This window comes from Erythrolamprus reginae, chromosome 3 (assembly GCF_031021105.1).
Source record: "Erythrolamprus reginae isolate rEryReg1 chromosome 3, rEryReg1.hap1, whole genome shotgun sequence".
NCBI classification, from domain to species: Eukaryota; Metazoa; Chordata; class Lepidosauria; order Squamata; family Dipsadidae; genus Erythrolamprus; species Erythrolamprus reginae.
The window spans coordinates 113,699,493-113,725,967 of NC_091952.1; the positions used below are offsets into that span (position 1 = coordinate 113,699,493).

Below are 26,475 nucleotides of genomic sequence, written 5' to 3' on the forward strand. Positions count from 1 at the left end.
TAATCAGAACAAAGGTCATAAAATGGGGCAAAACTCAGTTAATAACTGTCTTACTCAACAATGATTTTTTTTTGTTCAATTATGGTCCTAAATCAAGGACTCCCTGTAAAGATGGAACAAAGGAAAACAAGTGCTTGAAAGGATTGCAATTTATACTATGCCACAATCTTAAGTTTTTTTAATAAAATGTATATTGGTATGTCACCAGATAAATTTTCTAGTATAAAGGCACTTCATATTTATGTCAGAAATGTGAACAAGAAGTACCTTTTTATCAACTTTGGTGATGTAAAAAAAAGTTAGAACTTTTTGGATTCTAATACATACATTGAGTTAGAGCAGTATTTCTCAATTATTTTCTGTTACACCCCCACCCCAGGAAGAGGTAAACATTTCATGCCACCCCTCAGGTCTCTGCTGGAATGATTGTTTGCAATATTCAGCACATTTTTGCTGAAAAAACCCAAGCGGCTTATCAGGATGATTGGGGTGTAATGTGTTTAAGTGATGCCTTAATTTATTCGGCTTCATGCTCTCCGCTGCCAACATTTTTAGACACAGTAAACATACTGGTTTTTTCTCGTCTCCCACTGCAGTCATATTTCCTCATCTTAGCTTTCAGGACTTACGTTTATCTCATTACCCCCGTCTCTTTCTTCCTTCCTTTTCAACCCTGTTAAATATTTCCATGGTGTTTCTTAAGGGTTGTTATATGCACTTCATATTTCCTACTCTGTGTTGTGTGCTATTGTTCAGTGCAAAGAACCCCTACTCCCTGCAGCAAAAAAAAGCATGTTCCCCGCCTGCCAGCAAATATGGCTCTATGTGGCACCCATTACATAGGTTCGCCATCACTGAGATAGATTGTAGAAAGAAAAGACTTATGTTGTAACCATAAAGTTCAGAGGTAACTTAGTACTTATAACTGCTGTAAAGTTGGAAGCTACAGGTAGTCCTTGACTGAGACTGAAATGTTCAGTCATTGAGCAAACGGGTTAAATAAAACATCATGTGACTACTTGGTTCAACAATCATAATCCCTGCACTCCCTGCCTGCTGGACACACTGACTCCTATGAGAGGGTGGAGGCTAAATCCCTACAGAAGGCAATCTTTTCACAAATGCTGCAGGATTTTAGCAGAGTGTGTTCGCAGCATGGGGCATTTGTAGCCAGCCCCCCCCCAAAAGATAACAAGAATTTATTTATTTATTTATTTATTTATTTAATTGGATTTTTATGCCGCCCCTCTCCGAGAATCTGTCTTGTTTCCTGAGAAGTGACAGCAAAAAAGACCCCACACTGCATCCATCCCAAAATCTAAGCACATTTGCAAATGCCAAAATTCTGCTTGGACATTTCCAGCCATCCTCCAGAAATCTGGGGGAGTCCTCTTGGCAGTGCTAGCAACCTTTTCTGCCAACTTCCCTGTTGACTTTCTGGGGAAGCTGGCAGGGTAGATAGCAAATGACAGTCACATGATCACAGAATGGTTAGTAACTAGTTGCAAGTGTGAACAGGTTACCAAGACCCCAGGTCATAATCAATGTAATCATGGAGGTGCTACACCTACCATAACTTCAAGAGCGTTCTAAGTTCTTTGTTCAGTCAGTGTCATAATTTCTGAGGCTGAATGAATGGTTTTAAGGACTACCTGTACTATTTTTGTTTTTTTAATTTCATTTTTTGCACATGGTTTTTTGTTTTATTTTTTTCTTAGTTTGTATTCATTTTTGTTTTTTTTAATAAAAAAATATATGCATGAAAAATTACAAGGTGGTTCAGAGCTTTAAGGATTGGCAGAAAGCTTCACTAAGTTTAGTTACAACTTCTGAATAGAAAATTCATAAATAGAAAATCAGATCTATGTATCATCTGCTGCATTAGTGTTTTCATCTGCTGGCCAAAATGTAATTTACAAATTACTAAAAATTAAGCAAGTGCTGAAAATATGGCTTTGGCACACCTCCAACAACTTAACTATGAAAGAAGAATCCAATGCCACACAAGTTTACAATCCAAAAATAAGAACTGTACAGTAAGAGAACGCTGTTAAGCAAGCCGTGCAATTGAGAAATGTTTTTTTTTTTAAACCCTTCTACTGGATCCTAAAAACATCCTGTCATATAACATCCATGCAAGCCAGGACAACCCGCCCTCCCCCCGTATTTTTTAAAATACTTATGGAGGCCCGCCAACTTTAACACAATTCTAAATCGTTTCCAGAGCGAAGAAAACCAGTCGTGCCAGAATTAATGGGAGAGGAGGATTCTCGGGTGATTTTCACCGAAAACGTTACGAGGCGCATAGCCTTCGTTTGGTCTCCCCATTTTTGGAATTTGTATGTGTGTTTTTTTAACAGAGATAATGCCTGTGTCCCTAAATAAAGGCAAAGCGTATTTCTCCCCCGCCCTCGAGGAGCATCTGACTAATCAAAATGCAGCCCATTCCTATCAAAAGTCACACGAATCCATGCCTGCCCCCCATCCTCCCCGTATGGTTTTCTTTCAAAATGGCTCCCCTTTTAAACTGTGAGGACTCCCAAACACGGGCAGCCCTCCGCTTCCCCCCCCCCACCGTCTTCAGGGGGCGGCTTCTGCCTTTTGCCTCACAAACACCCCCCCCCCCCCCACTTTCCACGCACGCAAACAGGCCGCTGGCACTCTCCCCCATTTATACCAGGCTCAGCGGTACCAGCGAAGGGGATTCCTTTTCGTTCGCTTTCATTCCAAGCTGCCTCAGGATAGCAAGCGGGCGGCTCTCCCTTCGGTCTCCGGAGCTCACTACACAAGACGTCGCGAAAATACCTCCCCCCTCCCCCCGCCGCAGAGCCAGAAAGGGAGGCGCTCCCCACTTTTGCTTTTCACCTGCCCAGTCAAGGGCGCTCCCCCTCCGCCTCCTCGCGTGACGAGGAGGGGGGGAGGAAAAACGGCCATCCGAACGCTCGCGCCGCACAGCGCACGCGCCTCGCAAGCCGTGCCCTTTTTCTCTTGTTTTGAAGGCGTCGCCTTCTCTTTTAATCCGGCGCTTGTTCCGTCCGCCGCGGCATCTTTTGCATTGGCCAATCAGAAGACGAGGGTGAAGTTGATGAGCCCTGTCCTCTCCTCTCTTTTCCTACGGTTAGATTTACAGTATATTCCAAGGGGAGAGGTAGAGAGATTTAAAGTGACAGCGTCCCTCGCACGGGAAGGGTCCGAAGCAAAGGAAAGGATGGTTGTTGTTTTTCTTTTTAAATATAAATTTTATTAGATTTATTTACATTTAAAAACAACAGAAAAAGAGAAAATAAAACACAAACTTTACAAACAATATAACTAACATCACAAAAAAAACCCAAACATAACTGCTGTCTATAGTGACAGCCAAGCTATAATCCCTTATTTCTATTGATTTCTAAATAAATCTTGCACCGGTAAATATGGACAATAAATATTCAAATATATTGTATATTTATAAAGGATGGTTATTTCTTATATGTATTGACAGGATCATGCAATAAAGAATAGATCGCCCTTTTCATCACTTTAAAAAAAAAACTTGATATGAGTGGTCAGCGCTCCTACACAGGGAGAGTAGAATACAGATAGACCTCAATTTAACAAACAGTTTAGTGGCAGTTCAAAGTTACCACAGCACTGGGGGGAAAAGTAAGTTGTGACTGTTTTTTCACACAACCATTGCAGCACTTCTGGGGTCACATTTTCAAAATTCAAAATGGTTGCAATAGTCCCGTGGCCATTTGATCACTTTTTACAAACATCTGAACTGTGGCAAGAAAGGTCATAAAATAGGGGGAAACTCACTTAATAATTGTTTCAGCAACAGAAAATTTGGGCTCAGTTATGGTCATGAATCGAAAACTGCCTGTATGTAAAGATGTCGATCTGGATCATGCGAATAAAGCTGCTGACAGCATCTGAAAAATAATCATGCTTTAAGCTTAATTTCCTGCCTTTCTGAGCTAGTTCAAAAATTTGAATATTTATTTATTTATTTATTTATTCGATTTTTATGCCGCCCTTCTCCTTAGACTCAGGGTGGCTTACAACATGTTACCAATAGCACTTTTTAACAGAGCTAGGCTATTGCCCCCACAATCCGGGTCCTCATTTTACCCACCTCGGAAGGATGGAAGGCTGAGTCAACCTTGAGCCGGTGGTACCTCTACTTAAGAACTTAGTTTGTTCTGTGACCAGGTTCTTAAGTAGAAATGTTTGTAAGTAGAAGCAATTTTTCCCAGGGGAATCAATGTAAAAGCAAATAATGTGTGCAAACCCACGAGGAAAGAAATAAAAGCTTGGAATTTGGGTGGGAGAAGGAGGAGGAAGAAGAGGATGAGGACAGTCACTGCCCAGAGCAAAGAGAGTACAGTATTTCTTTTCTATGGGCGCTGGCAGAGGGTTATTGCCTCCCCAAGCGCCCAGAGAAAGGAAAATGTTTTGTTCCCTCTGGACTGCCAAACCCTCTTTAAGCACCACCAAAAGGCTCCTCTGGCAACCCAGAAAAGCCTGAGATGGCCAGGATTAAAGAGGGAATGGCAGGAAACTGGCCAAGCCTTCATACCACTCTTAAATTTTCTGGAAAAAGTTTCCCGGCTCGGGTTCTTAAGTAGAAAATGGTTCTAAGAAGAGGCAAAAAAATCTTGAACATCCGGTTCTTATCTAGAAAAGTTCTTAAGAGAGGCATTCTTAAGTAGAGGTACCACTGTACTTGCGAATGAAGACACATATGCTTGTCTCCATTCTTTGGGACATGTTTTCAATCATCTGTATGAGTTGAGAAATATGCATCCCTCAAACTTATTATAAACTAGCCTTAGGTTTCAACTGATCGCTACATGAGGTTCTTCCATGCATGCATGCTCTTGTTATATCTTTTATGATTATTACATTATTTATATGTCTACGGATTTTTGGTCTGTTACCCCCACCCAAAGTTATAAGATGGAGGAGTTAATAACTGTGCTAAATATATACAGTACAATACATCTATCAAGTCTTTTTTGAGGATTCCTTCCAGAAAGTAGATAACCACGTTTCAAGAATTATATTATAGTCATGCCTTTCTTTGTTCATTCACTAGAGCAGTGTTTCCCAACCTTGGCAACCTGAAGATATTTGGACTTCAAATGCTGGCTGGGGAATTCTGGGAGTTGAAGTCCAGATATCTTCAAGTTGCCAAGGTTGGGAAACGCTGCACTATAGGCATATCCTGCTTTTGATATGCACAGCATTGTCCAATTTCTTTCCCTTCAACAGTAACCCCATGAGGTAGTTTCAGACAGTATTGTGTTTGCATAACACTGATCCACAAAACCACTTGCATTTTGACCTAGTAATGAGTAACATGGATTCAGTGGGTTGGGTTAATTTTTAAGTACAGGTATGAGCTCAACAAGCCTAAAAGTAATGCTTAAGAATGGGTTCACTGAAGCTGCGTAGCTGAGGATGTATTTGGACTTTGGTTCTTTTTTTCTTTTAAATTACAGAAGGAGCGTTAATGAAATTAGTATGGCTAGAGAAAGGGTGGGGCAATAAAATAACCACAGTTACTCACCAACAGTTCTTGGCACTATTTCAGAATAAATGTATTCACCCAAGAAAAGGTGGGGTGGAAAATTATCTTTAATACTTGCTTGACAGCTAGAACATGTTCATCCAAAAAACTTGCTGGAGTAGTGCAACTTATCTGTGGCATGGTGTGGTTAACATAAGGGAACCATATTATTAAATGCTTAACAGACCATATATATTCTAGACCAGCGTTTCCCAACCTTTGCAACTTGAAGTCATTTGGACTTCAACTCCCAGAATTCCAGCCAGCATTTGCTGCCTGGGGAATTCTGGGAGTTGAAGTCCAAATATCTTCAAGTTGCCAAGGTTGGGAAACACTGTTCTAGACAATTTATTATCCCCTTCAGCCATGCAATATACTCTTTTCCTATTATACAAGAAGCAGATATTTATGGTCCTTTCTTACAGTGAGTACTGTATGCAATTTCTGCATTCATTCAGAAAATTAGCTGTATTGCTAAAATAAGATAGTGATACCTTGTCTTACAAACTTAATTGGTTCCGGGACGAGGTTCTTAAGGTGAAAAGTTTGTAAGACGAAACAATGTTTCCCATAGGAATCAATGGAAAAGCGATTAATGTGTGCAAGCCCAAAATTCACCCCTTTTGCCAGCCGAAGTGCCTGTTTTTGCACTGCTGAGATTTCCCTGAGGCTCCCCTCCATGGGAAATCCCACCTCCGGACTTCTGTGTTTTTGCGATGCTGCGATTTCACTGAGGCTCCCCTCGCTGGGAAACCCCACCTCCGGACTTCCGTTGCCAGCGAAGTGCCCCTTTTTGCACTGCTGGGATTCCCCTACAGCATCACAAAAACACGGAAGTCCGGAGGTGGGGTTTCCCATGGAGGGGAGCCTCGGGGGAATCCCAGCAGCGCAAAAACGGGTGCTTCGGTGGCAACAGAAGTCTGGAGGCGGGGCATCCCAGCGGTGGCGATGGGTTTGTAAGGTGAAAATAGTTTGTAAGAAGAGGCAAAAAAATCTTAAACCCCAGGTTTGTATCTCGAAAAGTTTGTATGACGAGGCGTTTGTAAGACGAGGTATCATTGTACTAGATACCTTTTTAAGTATTTCATTGAAAATTTAATGTTTCTGAAATTTGCTTTTTGTCAGTTTACCTGTGATGTCTAATAAATAAATCCTGATTCAGCATGTTTGAACACTCCCTATATTTCAGGTAGGGATAGTCAGTTTATTTTTGCCAAGCTATATATACATACAAATATATTTAAATATTAGGGCTCCTTAAAGTGCATAGTCATCAGTTTCTCACTGTGTATAACAACTTTGTATCTCAAATATTAATAAAAAATTGAAAGGAATTTCAAGCTTTTTCAAATATAGCTTACAGAAAAACAACTCCATTTGCTCTTTAATTAGAAAAACCTAACTGTTAAGAAATGCAGCTTTTAATTCCTAAAACAGTTGAAAAGGGCTACTCTATTTGCATATTGGTGATAGAAAAATTGTGTCTATCATGGGATATGCATTGGATAGTGGACAAATGTAATCAGCATATTTTTTCTACTAAACATTAAAAGGGAGAAAATGTATACCCAGATGCGAGGCGTCTTTTTTTACTTCAGTCTTCTTAATATGAGACTTTCCTATTGTACCTTTTCAAATAACAGTGTATATGCAAGCCTTATTTCATACTTTATAGTACAGCAAAACTGCTCTATAACTGTTGAACCTATGCTTGTTGGATTTCTACTTTCTGGTTTGGGAGAAAATTATACTGTACATGATGTTTTGGTACTACCAAAACAATTGCCAAAAAGGGGTCTCTGTGTCTTTTGGGTTATATCTTTGGGAATTAGATTACTAAAAAAATTTATACCAACAGCATCAGCAGCATCAATGCTCACCAATGTTTCTTATATACGATTTTGTTTTACCAGTTTTCATTCAGCTTTTCTGTTGGCTTGCATATTCATAGTTGGTGTTTATTTTGGGAAAGCCTCCCTGAAGAGGCCATTTCTCAAGATCATGAACTTGCTGTGCTTTTGGTTCAACGCTGTAATAAAGGTTCTTTTGTTGAGACCTCATGGTATTTAAGACTACTTGCAATTACAGTATGAGCTAATTTTGCAGAAGAGCAAACAACCAATGATTAAATACAGGAAGAGATTTTATAGCTATGCCTAAAATCAGAAAGAACCTGGTAACATGTCTTCAGAATAGCACATTTTAATGTAATGCAAAAGTTTTTTGTTAGCTGCAGCTCATTACATCAGATGCACAAAGTGTTCTTGACTTAAATACTTTGAGCTTGAAGTAGAGGGAAGGATGTACTTACACAGAAGAAAATTTTATGGGAGACAGATTATAGTGGAAATAGGTGTACTACTTCTTTGTTCATTCTCAGATTACATGTTCCAGCATATCCCTGTTGGTAATAAATGCTTTTTTTGTATGCAAACCGTTGGTTTATGAGAAGATTATATTTCACTAAAACAGGCAATAAAATAATTAAGAAAACTATCGTTTAAAATAATTTTCAAATTCTGGCAGGAATGCCCTATGATGTCATCCCTCTACATCTGCTACATTTACATTTATAGAAATTACCTATCTAGAGATAATTCATGAAGGCTTTATGCTCATGATCTTAGGAAACAGTCCCATATGGTGTCTGGAGTAGTAGTAAATAATTAATTTTCACAAATAAATTATTTAAGGTCCTTACAGTGCAGATAGTCATAAGAGCCTGAAATGTTATGTTTCACTTCTAAAGACATCATAATCAGTCCCAGTGAAAATAAACATTAGTTGATAAATAGATTAAGCTGAATTTTATTCCTGGCCTTCAAAACGTTGGTTTGTTATTCTTTATTCCCTTTATGCTATCACTGAATAATCACAGGATCAAATAAGCAAGTAACAAGGTGAATGGTTGCATTATTAAAGACACTGTGCTTCTCTAGGTCAGCTGTGTTCAGTATAGAGTTACAACTGACGAAATAAAGTACGCCTAATAAAGAAGAGCCTTTTGGTTCTTTCCAAAAGGTTATATTTTTGTTACAACTGAGCTAGATTACAGAAAGCTTTGTAAGGATTTGCAATAACTATCTTTGTTTTTTGAAAATTAACCAAACATTTTTCTATAGTATGTAAGTATAAAGGTTCATTATTTATTTACCATTATGTGATACATACAGTATATATAATCGCTATTTTTTATTATCTAATGACATTTCTTATTTTCTGTATATATTTGGAGAATATGTGTATTGGAAGAAAGATTACAGCATCTTTAAAAAAAGCATGCAGATGTTAATGTTAAGTTTGTTTATTATTCAATTTCAAATTTGTCATCCTGGTGTGTTTCAAAATTGGCACATTAATGAGTTAATCTATATAGAAAGTAGGAACGTTGGAGAAAATTTTATATAAAATAACTGTTTTGTATGTGTCTAATTTTTAATCACAGGTGAAGCCGTAATTCATTTGACATACATAATTGTTCTGATGTGCATAATTCTCAATAGATAATATGAACCTTCCAATAGAACTTTGATCATCTAGTTAAACTGTGTAAGGAATTGTAGGTATATTTGTCTTTCAACCCAAACTAGATCCTTGGGTTATCACATAGACTTTTTTGGAACAAATGCAAATGTTAAATGATGACTCTGAAAATTTTACAGAAAGGAAATGGAAGATTTACAAGATTTAATTGTCTTCTTATTCATAACTGAGATTATTAAATTTGTTCTCTCAAATCTTACAGAGCTTGAAATCATGCAGAATATGATCAAAATATAAATAATTTCAATATACCAACATTCATTATATGAAAAGTGATAGTACATTATTTGATATGCTTTACTCTGAAGACAATACTGACAATGAGCAAGAAGATTTGCCTTACGATGGAGATCTACAACATAGAGGTCAATGTAGTTGTGATTCACAGAATTTGGAAGAATTTATTTCTGTAGAACATGTCTCCCCAACTGTTTCCACATTGACATCTTCTATTAGCAGTCTGTCAAAAGAAAATTCAGACTGCAAAAAGCAATTGTCTCAAAGGAAAGTAAATACTGTGCTATTGACCCCCCAAAATGACGTAGAATTTACCATGACAACAGGAAAGTTAATACAAGTTGGCGGTTTTACCAGTTCAGGAAGAAATGAAGAATTTTCCAACTCAAAAATGTCAGATGTACTTTTACGTCATTTTCCAACAGAAAACTTAACATACCAATTAATTGATTCTGAAACTATCCCGGATATGTCATTTACTGACAGTTTTGATGAAACCGTGCTAATAAAAAACAAGAGTTCAGAAAATGCAGAGATATTTTCCCCAGAAGAAATAATGAATAATGAAAAGAAAGTAAGTTGTAACTTGGTTGTCAAGAATTGGGACTTGACTCAAGATAAGCTATCTTTAACAGATGGGTGTGCTCTTGTTTGTAATATGGATGACTCACAATTTTTAATCCAGAAGGAACCTGGAAGACTTAATGAAGACTTAAATTATACCTCTACCCTCAGAGATTCCCCAAATCAACAATATTTTCTGGATAACACTGAAATTTTTCATAACCCCCAATGCAATGAACACCAGGTTTATTATAGACTTCATGATTCCTCTGAGATTTCTCCAAAAGTCAAAGAATTAAAAAAAAATCATGAAAGTTTTGTATTTAAAAGGACTCAATCTTCCACAAATTTGCTTGGTAAAGATGTTCAAGAAGCAATTACATTTTTGGACTCTGGTACAATCAGAAATCAAGAAGACGAAAATGGAACTTTTGAACTTGATCAACAGCTAGAGGTAGATTAAAAGTGATTTGTCTGGATATAAATTCTTCTTCTATATGGATAAATTCTATTTTTGAGTTAGATCTCCAAATCAATGCTGAAAACCTACTTTAAACATTTATTAATTTAAATTAAATGCCAGGGGGATTCTTCTAGCTTCTTGATTGGTGGGGGGGATTGCAATCCTATAACACTTTCATAGTCTTATTAATATGTTTCTTACATACAATTATACTGCAATAAATGCAGTATGACATACATGTGCTGAAGAATATTTAAATTAACTGAAATTCAATGGAATTTTAACAAATAAAAATTACACATTAAGACTAGTTTCTGATTATTATTTTTTTGTCATTTCTTCCCCCCCCCCCCATTATTTGGGTGAGTGGGACATGTTTTGGGGGGATTGTTATGTGTGTTAGGACTAGTGTTTGGACATCATGAATTTCGTTGTATGGGTATACTGTGTATATACATACAATGACAATAAAGTATGTATTTATTATTTTATTTATTTTGTTTGTTTTAGAAGAGTACATTGCTATCCTACAATCAGCCTTAGAAATCACTGATTATTGTGGAAATAATTTTAATTGTTGTTTATCATAATAACATAAATTATCTTTATTTATGCTAACAATTCCTAGTTTCCAAATCATTAATCCATTATCTCCTTGCCTTTCGTAAACAACTTAAAACCCACCTCTGCCGCCAGGCATGGGGGAATTGAGATCCTCTTTCCCCCTAGGCCTTTACAATTCTATGCATGGTATGTATGTATGTATGTTTGGTTTTTATATTAATTGATTTTTAATCATCAATACCAAATTACTATTGTACACTGTTTTATTGTCGCTGTTAGCCGCCCCGAGTCTCTGGAGAGGGGCGGCATACAAATCCAATAAATAAATAAATAAATAAATTATGCCTTGGTGGCACAGTGGGCAGAGTACTTCTGCTGATCACTGGCTGCCAGGAGTTTGGCAGATAGAATCTCAGTAGGCTCAAGGTTAACTCAGCTGTCCATCTTTCAAAGTCGAATAAATGAGGACCCAGATTGTTGGAAGCAATATGCTCTCTGTAAAACAACTTAGAGAGAGCTGTAAGGTACTGTGAAGCGGTATAGAAGTCTAAATGATTTTACTATTGCTATTATAAATCTCTAGCAATATTACAGTAGTAGCTAATTTATGACAATATACTGGCTCAGGATTCTTCGTGCATGTCGCATTTTCTTCAAATTAGCCTGCTAGCTTTTGAGCATATTATTAGAAAGGGCTTGTTTTCCAGTCTTCCTTTCGTTCTATGTTTGTAATGTACTTTCCTACTACATCATTTCATTTTCATGTTTTCTACATGCTGATATATTCGTTTTAGATTTTAATGTATGCTGCCTTGAATCTGTCCAGTTTGATGGCTATATGGGTTTTAATAAATAAAACTACAGTAGTTTATATATGTTGTTCTCCTGTCTAATGGTGTGTGTTTTACTGATTTTTTTCTGAACCAAATTCTTTTTTTCCCTTCACAGTTATTGCAGTACTTGTTAGCAGCTTACTGACTATAGAGTTAGAATGCTTTTGAGTATCCTATGACATAGATCAACAAATCTGCACCTATGGGTACTTAAGTGTCCAATACCTACAACCAATCAAAATTAATTAAACTACATTTGAATTCTACACTTTTTCAAATGTATGAAATTTTTAGGCATTGGTATGCAAAATCCCATGAGATCTAAGAGTAAAATTGCTAAATCTTCATAAAATTTAACAGGTTTTGGGAACCTGAAATGATGCTGACTTCTGTCTTACATTATTGTAAAAGTGCAACTAATGTTATGCTAAGAATAGTAACCATATTCAAAAATGTTTTACTGCACCTTTTCACACTACAGGTGTTGACAAGACAAGCTGAGGTTCAAAATCATATCGATCACCTAAGATTTAGTCCTAAGGTAAATCTCTCAGAATAAGAAACCAATTTCATTACTGAGGATAACTTCTTAATAAAAAAATAATGTATTTTCTTTTTCTAAAGCCATATCAAATTGTATGATAGGGTATACATAGTTCACCAAACTTAAATTCTATTATTGCAGGGTACAGTGGGCATTTAAAATTAAACTGAATACAAAAATATTAAAATCTTGTTCAGAAAGACTATTTTTGCCTCGCAATGAAAATATATTAACATTATATTTGGAAGTAGTATGTTTTCCTAGGGAGAGTTTTCCATAAATAAGGCATCTCAGTTGAAGAAATTTTTGTGTATTTGTTTTGTTTTGGAAGAGGGATTTTGAAGTTGAGTAGAGTCCACACCATGTAGAGAAATTCCTTGAAATATTCATGGCCCAGGTTGTGACAACCTCGCTTTTTCACTATCGAAAATCTCAATCCCCATGGCCAAATTATCTTTTGTGGAGCAACTCAGCACTTTTTGAGTTCTATAACTAGGATTGCTTGCAGTTTGTAATTAATATATTTATAAATTTAATTTTTCAAAAGTCAGGCAGGAAAACTAAAGAACAAGTAGCTGTTTTCCTCCATTTTCTCCCTTTTTATTACAACACTGGTGTCTTAAATAATGCCTTAATTTGTTCCCAGCTGTCCACTTTATCTTATTCCCTTAATTCTCCTCCTCCCTCCAATTCTGAAAATCACTTAATTTTTTTCTTGTTTGCTTTAGTCTTTGCTATTCAACAGCTTTCAGTCTCACAATTTAACTTATTTCTCTTTAAAGCATCCCATGATCAAAATTATTAACTGGGAAATCAGGGATAATATAATTAATTCCATAATGTATTTTTCCCTCTGACTTATTTTATATTGTTTTAGAAATATTTTAAGTATGTGCTTGCCTTGTTTTTTTTAGGACATTGCAGGTTCTGTTAAAGTATGAACATAATTTTTAGAGTTGACAAAGTAATATTGTTTAGATGCTTTTAACTATGTTATCTCCTGATTTAGGATCTGGCTACAAATTACATTTTTATGTGCTTACTCTGTAAGCCAACAGATATTTCTGCAGGATGTATACATGTAAATATTTAGAATAATGAAAATATGGTAATGTTTATAAATTTTTTTTAAATTACAAAGTTATTATTTGAAGTTGCTAAAAGGATGGGATAAGAGAGATGCAAGTGAATGATTTATATTGTTAATGTTGATTTTTTTTTTAAGTGAGTGTGTATATTTTCACAGATACCTCCTTGTTCAAATTCACATGCAGCAGAACTTAGTATTGAAGCACAAAGTACTGGAATAGCTTCCACAATGTCTACTTTTTCTCCTGCAACCATTCCTATGGAGCAGAGGTTTGATTTTTCCCAAGCCCCTCATCCAGGTACTTTAAATACGCTTTACAAAGAAGAAAATTGCTGCCTTGAGAAAAATTTCCAGAGTTTTTGTTTAATATTTTTTAAATTTTTGTTTAGTAGAATCACGGTATAAAAATATAACTTCTTCATTGCCATTAGTGGATGTAACAAGACAACCATCTGTGAACACTCCTTTTCTGCAAAATATAACAGATGACATGGAACAGATACTAAAGAAACAAACTGAAGAGCTGAAAGCAAATGTAATGCCACATGTTAATTTTTAAATGTTTGGAACTTGACGTGTTTTATTGATGTCTCATCAGCAAGTTCAAATGCAATGTATTTCTTTCCTTTTTTAAAGGTTGAAATATTTTCTGAGTGTATTAACCAGAATGTATTTTCAGTACAAGAACACTTTCAGGTAAATTCAACTTTAAATATACTTTTAAAAGAGAGGAGAGCCATTTGAAGGTTATCCAGTTCCATGATGTAGAACTGTAGATCATCATGATGTAGATCATGATGTAGAAGAGGGGGTCAATCTATTCTCCAAAGCACCTAAAAGCAGTACAAGAAGCAATGCATAGAAATTGAGAGAACCAATCTAGAGCTAAGGATAAATTTTCTGACAATTATAACAATCAGTGGAATGACTTGGCTCCAGAAGTTGTACATGCTCCAATACTGGAGGTTTTAAAGAAGCAATTGGACAACCATTTCTCTGAAATGGTACTGTATAGGATTTCCTGCTTGTGCAGTGTGTTAGACTAGAAGACCTTCAAGGTGCCTTTCAACTCTGTTATTCTGTTATCTGTTTTAATAAGAACTAAGTTTAATTTATTAAGCAACCTTAGGCTGAAAGGAAAGTTACATGGCAGAGCCCAATCATTCACACACCTACTGATTTATTCTATGCCTTGAACTATAGCATTTTCTCCTTACTTAAACTAGTGTGCTTTGAATTATTTTTTCTCATTAAAATAAACAAGGAAATTTTAGCTTTGATAATCTGTGACTTTATCAGACAAATAAGGAAGATCTGAATTCAAATGTTCTCTTAACACACCCAGTTTCAACTATTATGGGAACTTGATTTTCTATGATAGGAAAATGTTTATTAATATAGCAGTCTTTGAAATTATTCATCATAACAGCACAATAATTTCATTCCATTTCAGTCTTCCTACACTGGCCTTTGACAGAGTTACAATAGTTGTGGCAGCTTAGATTCAAATCTTTTGCGTATATAAACAGTACTGCGTGATTTTTATCATTTCAGAATACTATAATATGTAAAGCTAATTTATTGCATACATTTGGAGATGAAAATGGATGAACACAACTATGACTTGAATATTCTGTGTTGGAAGTTAACAAAATAATTTAAATGTGGATTCAGTATAGTTTTGTGTGACAGAATGGAAACCATTAGTATATAGAGTCCCTAGCCCTGTGGTTCTGTACTATTATGACCACTTCCAGAGAACAAACAGATGTATAAAGTTACTGTTTTGTGTGATGCTTCCTCTTCTTCTGTTAAATTGGATTCAGGAGCCTAAATATGCATGGATGCCTCCCACATAAAAAGGACATGTAGAATTCTGCATAGAGTAGTGTTTTTCAACCGGGGTTCTGTGGAACTGAAAGGTTCTGCAAGGGCCAGACAGAGGTTCCATGACTTAATGAGGAAAAAAACCGACCAGGAGCAGCAGCAGCCCTCGCCACCCTCTCCACCTTACTCTGCTTTTGCTTCTGCCTCCTCCCAGAACGCTGTTTCTCCCCGCCAGACAGCTGCAACCAGAAACCAAGCTGTTGGGCAGGGAGAAACCCCCGTGAGTCAGAGTCCCGCGCCGCCCAGCTGCTCCGGCTCTCTGGACCACGCCTATCCCTGCCGATCCTCCGTTCACTGTTTCTTTTTGGCGGGGGCGAGAGAATGAGAAAGGGAGAAGAGGGAAACAAATAAGAGAGGGAAGAGAGAAAGAAAAAGGTAGAGGAAGAGGAAAGAGAGAGAAAAACAGAAATGAAAGTAAGAGAAATCAGAGCAAAAAGGGATGGGAAACAAATGAGAGAAGGGGGGGAAGAGGTAGAGGTACACAGAAATGAGAGAGACCTGGAGGAAGAGAATGAGAGAGAGGGAAAAGAGAGAAAGAAGTAGAGAGAAAGAAAGAAAAGGGAAAGAGAGAAGTGGAGAGGAAGGGAGGGAAGGAAGGAAGGAGAAATGGAGGGAATAACGAAGGAAGAAAGGAAGGAAGGAAGGAGAAATGGAGGGAACAACAAAGGAAGGAAAGAAGGAAGGAAGGAGAAATGGAGGGAGGGAGGGAGGAAGGAAGAATGAAATGAATGGAGGGACAGAAGAAGGAAGGACTGTTTTAGGGAGGAGTGAATTTTTTTTATGTTTCTCTCAACATACATTCAAACAATACAGTGTACCATCTAATTTTCCATGAATAAAATGCGGTATTTTGTTAGTGACTAATATCAATCATCAAAAAAGTCGCAATTTTTTTTCTCCTAATTTTGCATCCAGTTACAAACATTTTGTTTTAATTAAATTATCTCCTTAATGTTCAAGGCTCACCTTGAAGAGACATAAACAGTACCAGTACACGGTACAGGTTCCGCCAGAAATCTGACAACACCAAAGGGTACCCCTGAAGAAAAAAGGTTGAAAAACCCTGGCATAGAGTAATGTACCATTTAGATATTTTAACAAGTGCTTACTGTATTTTCAAAGAAGAGGTACTGAAGCAGCAAAATTATAACAATATCAAGGAATGAGTTTGATGGATTATGTATGGCAACATTTAAAGCTGGAGTTCAGTTGAAAAATTATTGATATTGTATATCTGAGCAGAATTTGACATTTCAATTTCTATTAATGGAATAGATTACTTGAATAAATTTATAGTAAAATTAATATGGAATTAAATTATTTAATTATTTTTGAATGAAGTTTTTGCAACTTTTAAAAGAACAACTGGAGCAACTGGAACATAATTATGTAGCTACCAAGGAAAAACATTATGCTTTGCAACTTCAGAACAATAAGCATTCATCAAGAACTATTGGAAAATTTGATCCTAACAGGTCCAGTATTAATGTTTTAAAATAACATAGCTGTTAATTTTTTAGCTGTACTACTTTGTTAACATTGCAATCTGATCCTGTGTACCTAGAAATAAAGCCTATTAATGCTTGATTTCAGTTTAAAATACATTTGAAGCCTTTCCAAATCCAGTATTTATTGTCATAATCTTTTTTGTTGGGTAAATATTTAATATTTTATAATTATAAAGTGATAGTTATAACTATGATCAGCCAAGAACAAAATGCAAAATAACTGAATAGATAGCAACCATCTCACCCCATTGTCACAAATAAAAGTATAGGAGTTAGAGCAGGTAATTCTTTTCTACAGGTAACCCTATTGCTATTAAAAATGTAGGCAACATAGAAAAATATAACTACATTATAGGACCCATTTTTCTTGACTCTGTAGAACTGTCTATCAATTTTCTTCTCCAAAACTAAGCTGTTTCTTGTTAATCTAATTAGTATTTTCATCACTGCAGACATTTTGAATTTTCCCATTCATCTTCACTTTTGTCAGTAAATATTAAAAAATATCTTTCATAAATGTAGTATTTCAATTTCCAATTTTTAATTTATTTTTCTATTGTTTCAGATTTTACATCTGATAACATCTGATAATGAAAGAACAGAGAAAAATTAATGTTATATATAATGTTTAGTGTTTTTTTTTCTATTTAGAAAAGTAGAAGGGGAAATATTTAAACTTGGGATGCTCCTTGAAGATATCAAAGAGAAAATTGAGAAGACATTCGCTTCATATTCATCAACATTTATAACATCACCGTCACTCAGTTCCCACCAATCTCCTATTTGTTCAAGCTATTTTGCGGTAATCCATTATCCTGTATTTTGTAAATCTTAAAGACTGATTAGTGAAGAAAGAAAATAATGTAGTCATCAATCCAAAAGAATTAAAAATAATAATTTCCTGACATTTAGTAATACTGACCCGTATAAACGTTTTGTTTTTGTTAATTTAATCAAGAAAATTATTTTCAAAATTACAGCTGTCTCTTCAACAAAAATATTTTCTCAATTATCCATATTTTATGGCAAGACAAATTATATACCTATAATCTTAATCAGCATTTTATAAGCAAAGAGTAGTTTCAATTTTTTTTTCCCATGTTTTAAATAGATGGATTGTGCTTCCTATATTTCTCTTACGCTTCTTTTAGAGTCCTCTTATTACAAGTACCAATGAATCTCCAAAAAGAAATGGTGCAGGACTAAATATTCTCCAAAATGAGAACTACTGGAAGAATAAAAATCATCCTATAGAAAAAACTCCACACAAGGAATATAAAAAATCTATACAAGGTGACAGCAACCATCCATTCCAGGAAATGTAAGGTTAAATTTTTATAATGATCACTGAAGTTGATTAAATTTAGTAAGAATGCCCATCTGCCTGAATGTTTGACTCAGTATAAATTAAGAATGTTTTTGGTTTTTTCCTTTAAACACCAATGGGCATGACATCACTTTGAGGAAATTTAATTATTTTCCAAGGTGTTTGCTTTTGTCAGCTTTTCATATGGCTTGTTATACTGATTATTATTTTTTTGAAATGCCTGTTACATAAATTTCAGTGATTGCTGCTGAAGATTTTAATTATTTTTTAAAGTATATACCTATCATCTTTATCAGCATTTTATAAGCAAAGAGTAGTTTCAATATATTTATTTTAAAGTATATGATTAAAGGTTTGTTATAAAATGACATCCATTGCAACTTCCTTTAAATGTGTATCTAGGATTGGGACAAGTATAACTCTTCAAAGTTGAAGAAACTTACCATCAGTGTTGAAATTAAACAGCATTCTTCATTAAAAAAAGTACATTAAGGAATAATTTTTAAAAGATTCATATTTTGCTTTTTCTATAGTCATCTAGAACTGCAGGAAAAAAATGTCCATTTAAAAACAATGGCATCTCTGGGCAAAGCAAGACAACAAACAAATAAGCATATTCTTGTAAGTCACGTTCATATTTAATCTGGTTAATGGTTCAATTAAAATTAAAGTTTAATTATGTAATAATGTACATTGCTATAAATTAAATGAATGTGCTGTTTTCTATCATTCTTATTGTTTAATTTATTAACCACTATATATTTTATTTTTATAATTAAGAATGAAGAATTTGATCAGTACAACAGATATAACAGAACAAAACAGAATTACAATGAACAAGAAAATACAAATAGGTAATTTACCAAAATATATTAAATTTGCTATTTTTTCCTTTCTCATATTCTTTCATTTTGAGGCATTTTCCTCTTGAACCAAAACCAAATATTGTCCAATATGACAATTACACTACATAAAGTTCAGAGTTTTTTATAAATAGAATTACATCTACTGGTGGTAAATGCTTTTATTTATGTGTTGCTACTAATTGGCCAAGTATCAGAATATCAATCCAATCAACTTCCAATCATCTCGGATAGTAATCTGACACTATACAATTCTAATCTTTTTATTTTCCATCAGGAATTTAAATGATCTTCAAATAAGATCTTCAGCCCTAGCAAATTTAATCAGCAAAGAATCTAATGAGGTTGATTTCACTTTACTGAATGAACAAGGTAGAACAAGATAAAAATAAACATTTGTGTTTTAATAACTAATTAAATCATTTGAATAAAAAGCATCCACTAATCAGTTTTGTAACCTGTAATATTTTCCATAGGAAGGTCAGCTTCAGATAGCTTTGAGAAAGTGAGACATTCTACTGATAAGCCTAAAATTATTATACTTCCTACATTGAAAATGCAGTTATCAAGAAATAAAATATACTCCTGTTATTCTAATAGGTTAGTATGTATATTGCAAGACATAATACAAATTGAATCAGCATCCTTATCAATATAAAATGCCAAAACCCAAGATATTTACCTTATAAACTTATATTGCAAGCAGGGGTGGGCTACTGCCTGGACGGGGGGGGGGGGGGACGCAGCGGGGTAGCGAAAATGGAGCTCCACCCTAGATCACCCAATTTTCATTGAAAGTCCCTGGATAGTTCAATGGATTTGCAGCTGGCTGAAGCGTAGACATCAGAGAGTTATTGTTAACGGCGAGTATTCTGAGCAGAGTCAGGTTACAAGCTGTGTGCCACAAGGGTCTGTTCTGGGTCCTATTCTTTTTAATATGTTTGTGAGTGACATAGGGGAAGGTTTGGTAGGGAAGGTTTGCCTATTTGCCAATGACTCTAAAGTGTGCAATAGGGTTGATATTCCTGGAGGCGTCTGTAATATGGTAAATGATTTAGCTTTACTAGATAAATGGTCAAAGCAATGGAAACTGCAGTTTAATGTTTCCAAATGTAAAATAATGCACTTGGGGAAAAGGAATCCTCAATCTGAGTATTGTATTGGCAGTTCTGTGTTAGCAAATACTTCAGAAGAAAAGGATTTAGGGGTAGTGATTTCTGACCGTCTCAAAATGGGTGAACAGTGCAGTCAGGCGGTAGGGAAAGCAAGTAGGATGCTTGGCTGCATAGCTAGAGGTATAACAAGCAGGAAGAGGGAGATTATGATCCCGCTATATAGAATGCTGGTGAGACCACATTTGGAATACTGTGTTCAGTTCTGGAGACCTCACCTACAAAAAGATATTGACAAAATTGAACGGGTCCAAAGACGGGCTACAAGAATGGTGGAAGGTCTTAAGCATAAAACGTATCAGGAAAGACTTAATGAACTCAATCTGTATAGTCTGGAGGACAGAAGGAAAAGGGGGGACATGATCGAAACATTTAAATATATTAAAGGGTTAAATAAGGTCCAGGAGGGAAGTGTTTTTAATAGGAAAGTGAACACAAGAACAAGGGGACACAATCTGAAGTTAGTTGGGGGAAAGATCAAAAGCAACATGAGAAAATATTATTTCACTGAAAGAGTAGTAGATCCTTGGAACAAACTTCCAGCAGACGTGGTAGATAAATCCACAGTAACTGAATTTAAACATGCCTGGGATAAACACATATCCATCCTAAGATAAAATACAGAAAATAGTATAAGGGCAGACTAGATGGACCAGGAGGTCTTTTTCTGCCGTCAGACTTCTATGTTTCTATGAAAGATATTGAAAGAAAATGCATAAGCCACGCCCACAGTGTGGTAGTAGAAATTTTGGTAGCCCTTCACTGATTGCAAGTCTACACATTTACTTAGAAATGAGGTTAACTGAATCATATAAATACACCCAGATAAGTGATTATTAGATTTCAAGAAAACCTTTCTAAGAAGATAATAAAGATTAGCGAGATTTATTTATGTATAACCTTGCATAGGATTGTATCATTAGCTGCACGTTTTCTCTTAAATTTCAGTTACATCAATATTATATATATATATATTTTAATCTAGAAATAAAACAACAGAATATAGAAAAGCAACTAGAGAACATTCTGATTGTGAAAGATTTCCGATCTTCTTTGAAGAAAAACCAGTGGATATAGATGGAACAGGTATATAAGGTATCATTTATTTAAATTCAATTGAAGTAAGATTGAAGTTTCTTTAGCCTCTCAAAACGTTGTTCTCCATCAGAAGAAACGGTTGGGATTTTCAGATGGCCTTGAAACTAGTGCATATTAAAGAAACTTTGTGATAATTTCTTCAATCTTCAAGTCAGAACAAATTTCTTATATCAAAACTGGCACTATATTTTTTTTTTATTTTCTTTTTTAGTATTTTCAATGTTTGTGATTTGATATAGGGGTTTTTAGATTTAAGTAAAATGTGTAAAGAGAAATAGGAGGCCTATCACTTAATTAGAATGTTAGAAATATTATTTGTCAGTATATATTTGAGGGAACATTAATGAAGAGAGGAAATACATGATGATTGTGATTGCTGGACGACAAGATTAGATAAATATTTTTTTTTTCAATAAGGGACAAAAGGTTTATAGAGAAATTAATAATTTTGTATTATTATTTTTTTGGGTATTATATAAGAGTTACTAACAAAATACTGCATTTTTTTGTACTGGAAATAGAAGATATTTGACATTGTACTAAAGCGTATGAAGGAAAAAATAAAAAATTTATACTGAAAAAAAAAACTGGCACTGCATTTAGGAAATTGTGATACTCACTTCTCTTATAAAAACACCAAGCATTTAGGCTTGTGATGGTGAACCAATGGCACACATGCCAGAGATGGCATGCAGGTGGGCAAGCGTGCCATTGCCAGTTTTTGACATGCATGCTGGCCTTTGGGGTTGCTGAAGTGCCAGAAACACATTCGTGCTCCAGCCACCTGGTTTTAGGGTTTCCGGCGCTCCAGCATGTAAAAAGATCACCTGGTTGGTATGCATGCACACACCAGAAACCTGAAGACATGGTGGCTACCGCGCACATGGGTATTGGCCAGCTGGTCTTTGAATTTCCAAAAGGGTATGTGTGGATGTGCTAGCCTGCATGCACATGCCCACACCCCTTCTCCCCCCCCCATGCATGTGCACACACCTCCGCGTTGCTCCCCTTGCATATGCACAGGCCTTACCGAAGCCTGGTACATGAAAAACATGTCCAAACAGGCAAACCAGAAGTTCACGAAAATGCACTTCCAGTTTGTCGTTGTGCTGTTTTTTGCACTCCAGAGGGTTCAAGGAAGTTTCCTGAAGCTCTAGGGTGCAAAAACCAGCACAACGGACAAATTGGAAGTCCAGAAAACGCATTTTTGGTTTGCCCATTGTGCTTTTTTTGAACTTCAGGGCTTCAAGAACCCTCCCTAAACTCTCTGGAGTGCAAAAAACAGCATAACAGCAAACCGGAAGTGTGTTTTTCTGAACTAGCGGTTGTCCGTTGGGCGATTTGTTTTTTGCCACTGGGACTTCAGGAATCTTCCCTGAAGGATCCAGAGTGCAAAACATCCTTTCCCAAGGTTGAAAATCAGGTGGCCAGCGCGCACATGTGCGCTGGAGCTGACATATGTGGTATGCATGCCATAGATTCACCATCACGGCCCTATACCATTTCAGAAAGGTAGCTGTTCAGTCGTTTCCTAAAAACCTCCAGTGATGAAGCCACTACCAACTTCTGAAGGCATGACCAGATTGATACGAGAGGATGTGCTAATTCATAAGCTTTTAGGAGCTCAGTAGTGAATTTAAGGTCATGTACCAGGGTCAAAATTGACACTCTAGTTTTCAGTTAAAAAAAAAAAATCACAGTCACTTGAATCCAGGATGCTATAAACCACTGTAAATGCAGTAACATGGCAGAGGGGTACTATCCATCAAAGATAGGTTGTAAGTACCTTGTGGGAACCTGTTGTTAACTTCAAACAGTTGCTAAATAATCAGTCATAAGTCAACATCTCCGTGTGTTGCAACATATTTTGTTTTGCTGTAGAAAAAGTTTGATCACAATAAAGCAGAATTTGGCCCATAGCATGTAACACAGTGACACATCTTAATGACACAGTGACACATCTTAATCTTTTTATAGCCTTTATAAATTGCTATCTCTTAGCAAAAGATCCCAAGCCTCCTTTTGTAATAATTAAAGTGCAGCATTATAATAATTCAAAACATTTTCATATTTAGGGCAGGAACTGCTGATATGTTTATTTTATGAAATATTGATTTATAATTATTTTCAGGTTCATTGCGGAAGAAGAGCATTGCCCATCAAAGGATTTGTAAAGAAGAACTGAGAGAAGATTTTATAGAGAGACGATGTGACAGGTAAGGTCTACGGAGAGGGGCGGCATACAAATCCAATAAATTAAATAAATTAAATAAATTGAATAAATTAAATAAATAAATAAATAAAGTCTGTAACAGTTTGAACCAATCAATAGCCAATTGTTCAAGCTTGTACTTCGGTGAAACATTGATTATGCAGATATATTTAAGTTAAAAGGGAAAAATGGTCATTGTTGAATGTCTTTTCTATTGTGTTTAAATACTTGAAAGCAGTCTGACAAATAGTGTCCACTCAGTGAAGCAGTGGAAGTGATGTGCCGGTGTCTGGAGGCGGTTAGGGTCTGGATGAGTGCTAACAGGTTCAAACTCAGTCCCAACAAGATGGAGTGGCTGTGGGTTCTGCATCCCAAGGACATCTCCACCTCTCTGTCCATTACCTGGAGGGGGGGACTTTTGACCCCCTCAGAGAGGATCCACAACTTGGGCGTCCTATTTGATCCCCCCCTGACAAATTATCATCATCTTTTGGCTGTGGCAAGGGGGGTGTTTGCCCAGGTTCGCCTGCTGCATCAGTTGTGGCCCTATCTGGACAGCGAGTCTCTACTCACAGTCACTCATGCCCTTATCATCTCGACTACTGCAATGCTCTCTACATGGGGCTACCTTTGAAGAGTGTTCGGAAACTCCAAATCGTCCAGAATGCAGCTGCCTTCCAAGGCATACCCATATATTTCTCCAGCACTCTGCGGACTGCATTGGCTACAGATTGGTTTCCAGATGCAATTCAAAGTGTTGGTTATGGCATTGGATCAGATTATCTCCGGGACCGCCTTCTTCTGCATGATTCCCAGCGACCGGTTAGGTCCCACAGAGTCAGCCTTCTCCAGGTCCTGTCAACTAGATAATGTCGTTTGGTGGGACCTAGGGGAAGAACCTTCTCTGTGGGGGCCCTGGGTCTCTGGAATCAGCTCCCCCCAGAGATTCGCACTGCCCCCACCCTCCTCGCCTTCTGTAAAAGTTTAAAGATCTATGTGTGCCACCAGGCTTGGGGCCATTAGACCCTAGCCCCCTGGCCAATGAGTGTAATATGTCTTGCTATGGGAATAAATGATTTTAAATGTTATTAGAGTTTTTAGTTTTTTAGCTATATTAATTGGATTTTTAAGATACATATATTGTATATTGTCCTTGAAGAGAGATGGCATACAAATCCAATCAATCAATCAATCAATCAATCAAATCAATCAAATCTTGATTTCAATTGGATTGCCAGCTTTTTACATTTTACATATTAAACATGGAATGTACTGTATGAACATTTTTAAAAAAATTCTTCTGCTTTGTATTTTTAGACAGAATCTATATATTCCCCAAACCCGCTATTCAAAGATGCATGATGGCATTATCCTTTCACCACAGTACTTTTCTGATAGTAATATTAATGGAAGGAAGTCAGTCAGTAATAGGAGAAAAAGGCAAAGTAAAGACATAAATAGCATGGTAAGACAAGATCATTACAATGTTGTTTAGTAGTTGATGGAAATGTTAAGAAATTTATATTTCAGATACAGTGTTTAAAGAATTTTCAGTTGCCATGCTCTCAGTCCTGTTTTTTAGGCAGTAGGTCCCAGGAAATATATCTGTTGGAATGAATGACTACTTGGATTTGGTTGGCCTTTAAAATCCTATTTTCTTCCTTAAAAGCACTGGAAATGAAAACAGTATGATTTGTTGGAAAACAGTATGATTTGTTGGATATATCCCCACCGCCATCCCAGCACTTTATGTGACTTATGTGTGGCTGCGTTGGGTTTTTAAAAAAAATGCTTTTGTCTATTAAGTGATTTTTATTGTGAAAGTATTCTGCCCTATATTGTATGCTGACTAGGAGAACTATATATACCAATCAATGAAATGACTAATTAAAATAGATTGTTTAAACTAGTTAACAAAATATATTTCATGATTGTGAAATTTTGTCTTTAACAGATGTTAAACTGCACTTTGGATAATGCTATACAGATGGCAAACAATTTGAAGACAACAACAGCGCATATGATGCAAGCTATCTCAGAAGATTTAGCCATGGTCAAAATTCAGACATTATCCAGTGGCACCGCTCATCAGTACTGACAGTGTATTTTGAAGACTAATAATCTATATCTAGAATAGAGATATTCCATCCAAAATTACTGGGAAAAGAAACTTCTTGTGTTGGTTTTGATGTCTCTAAATTGTGTCCAAATAAATCAAATTATTTTCATGGACCATCTTAGATACACAACATAGTACAGTATCTTACTCTTGTTTCAGATCACAAAATGTTTCAGTTCCCTTAAAAAGTTAATGATTTTTTTATAATAAAATATTGTGCTAACACGTGATATGTTATCTACATTCATAAATGTTGTCAATACTGCTAATCATAATTACCTCTTAAATGTACTTGCCATGTTTCAGAGGTATCGTATTCATTCACATCAACACCAGGATGGGATCTAGCTTATCTTGCCACTGGTTCGCTTTCTCCCATGCCATGTGGCTGCGCGCACATGGCGCTTCACAGGGGCATGCGCAATGCTGAAAACCAGCAAAAAATAGCAAAAAGAAGCCAAAAATAAGATGGCAGCATCCATAGACCAGCACCAACAGAACCAGCTCTGTGACATCATCACTGGTTTACTAACGGTTCTATAGAACCGGCCAAAACTGGGAGGAACCCACCTCGGATCAGTACCATCCCACTAACTTCAAGTACAAGCCAGAAAGGACAGGGATCCAAAGAAGTAGCAGTGAACAGCCAAGACAGCATTTTATTATTAAGTAATAAACCATACTGCCATCAAACATGGGTTTTAAATTAATAAATTGCCTAATGATTCTTTCAACAAATTAAGAACTGTATTTCACAAATGTATGCTGGTGAAGGATAGTGTCATTTAAATAAGCAATCTTTTTAAAAAATTCTAATACAATTTGTACCATTTTATACGTCTTTAAGCTTCTTTATGCCATAACTCTTCATCTTTTGCTTCTCCAATCAATACTGAA

General features: G+C 36.0%; 3 protein-coding genes across 9 annotated transcripts in view; 2 read left to right on the forward strand and 1 right to left on the reverse strand.

Annotated features, from left to right (window-relative positions):
* The window catches only part of GPSM2 (G protein signaling modulator 2), a 29,122-nt gene extending 26,133 nt beyond the window's left edge, over nt 1–2,989 (reverse strand). For 3 of the 7 annotated variants that reach the window (XR_011558614.1, XM_070746419.1, XM_070746415.1), the window contains exon 1: nt 2,678–2,989. The gene's annotated coding sequence lies outside the window, so the exon portion shown is untranslated. The remainder of the gene's footprint in view (nt 1–2,677) is intronic. The other 4 variants (XM_070746417.1, XM_070746418.1, XM_070746420.1 and 1 more) reach the window with 4 other exon arrangements.
* A 44-nt stretch (nt 2,990–3,033) lies between these two features.
* Nucleotides 3,034–25,647, forward strand: LOC139164379 (uncharacterized). Its single transcript, XM_070746423.1, has 14 exons — nt 3,034–3,117; nt 12,240–12,299; nt 13,549–13,690; nt 13,785–13,927; nt 14,029–14,088; nt 16,621–16,754; nt 17,439–17,589; nt 17,939–18,108; nt 18,648–18,735; nt 18,895–18,968; nt 21,135–21,235; nt 23,379–23,463; nt 24,777–24,924; nt 25,414–25,647. The coding sequence occupies exons 3-14, from the start codon at nt 13,621–13,623 to the stop codon at nt 25,555–25,557; spliced, it is 1,368 nt and encodes a 455-aa protein (XP_070602524.1). The 5' UTR covers nt 3,034–3,117; nt 12,240–12,299; nt 13,549–13,620; the 3' UTR covers nt 25,558–25,647.
* LOC139163438 (protein AKNAD1-like) lies at nt 9,363–10,361 on the forward strand. Its single transcript, XM_070744241.1, has one exon. It carries the CDS (start codon nt 9,363–9,365, stop codon nt 10,359–10,361), a length of 999 nt encoding a protein of 332 aa, XP_070600342.1.
* Nucleotides 25,648–26,475: the final 828 nt, after the last annotated feature.

Excerpts from the sequence above, each read along its gene's own strand:
- LOC139164379 (XM_070746423.1), top strand. The coding sequence starts at position 13,621 with ATGTCTACTTTTTCTCCTGCAACCATTCCTATGGAGCAGAGGTTTGAT. Across the intron at positions 21,236-23,378 it reads AGTGGATATAGATGGAACAG|GTTCATTGCGGAAGAAGAGC; the intron begins GTATATAAGGTA and ends AATTATTTTCAG. Across the intron at positions 23,464-24,776 it reads ATAGAGAGACGATGTGACAG|ACAGAATCTATATATTCCCC; the intron begins GTAAGGTCTACG and ends TTGTATTTTTAG.
- LOC139163438 (XM_070744241.1), top strand. The coding sequence starts at position 9,363 with ATGAAAAGTGATAGTACATTATTTGATATGCTTTACTCTGAAGACAAT.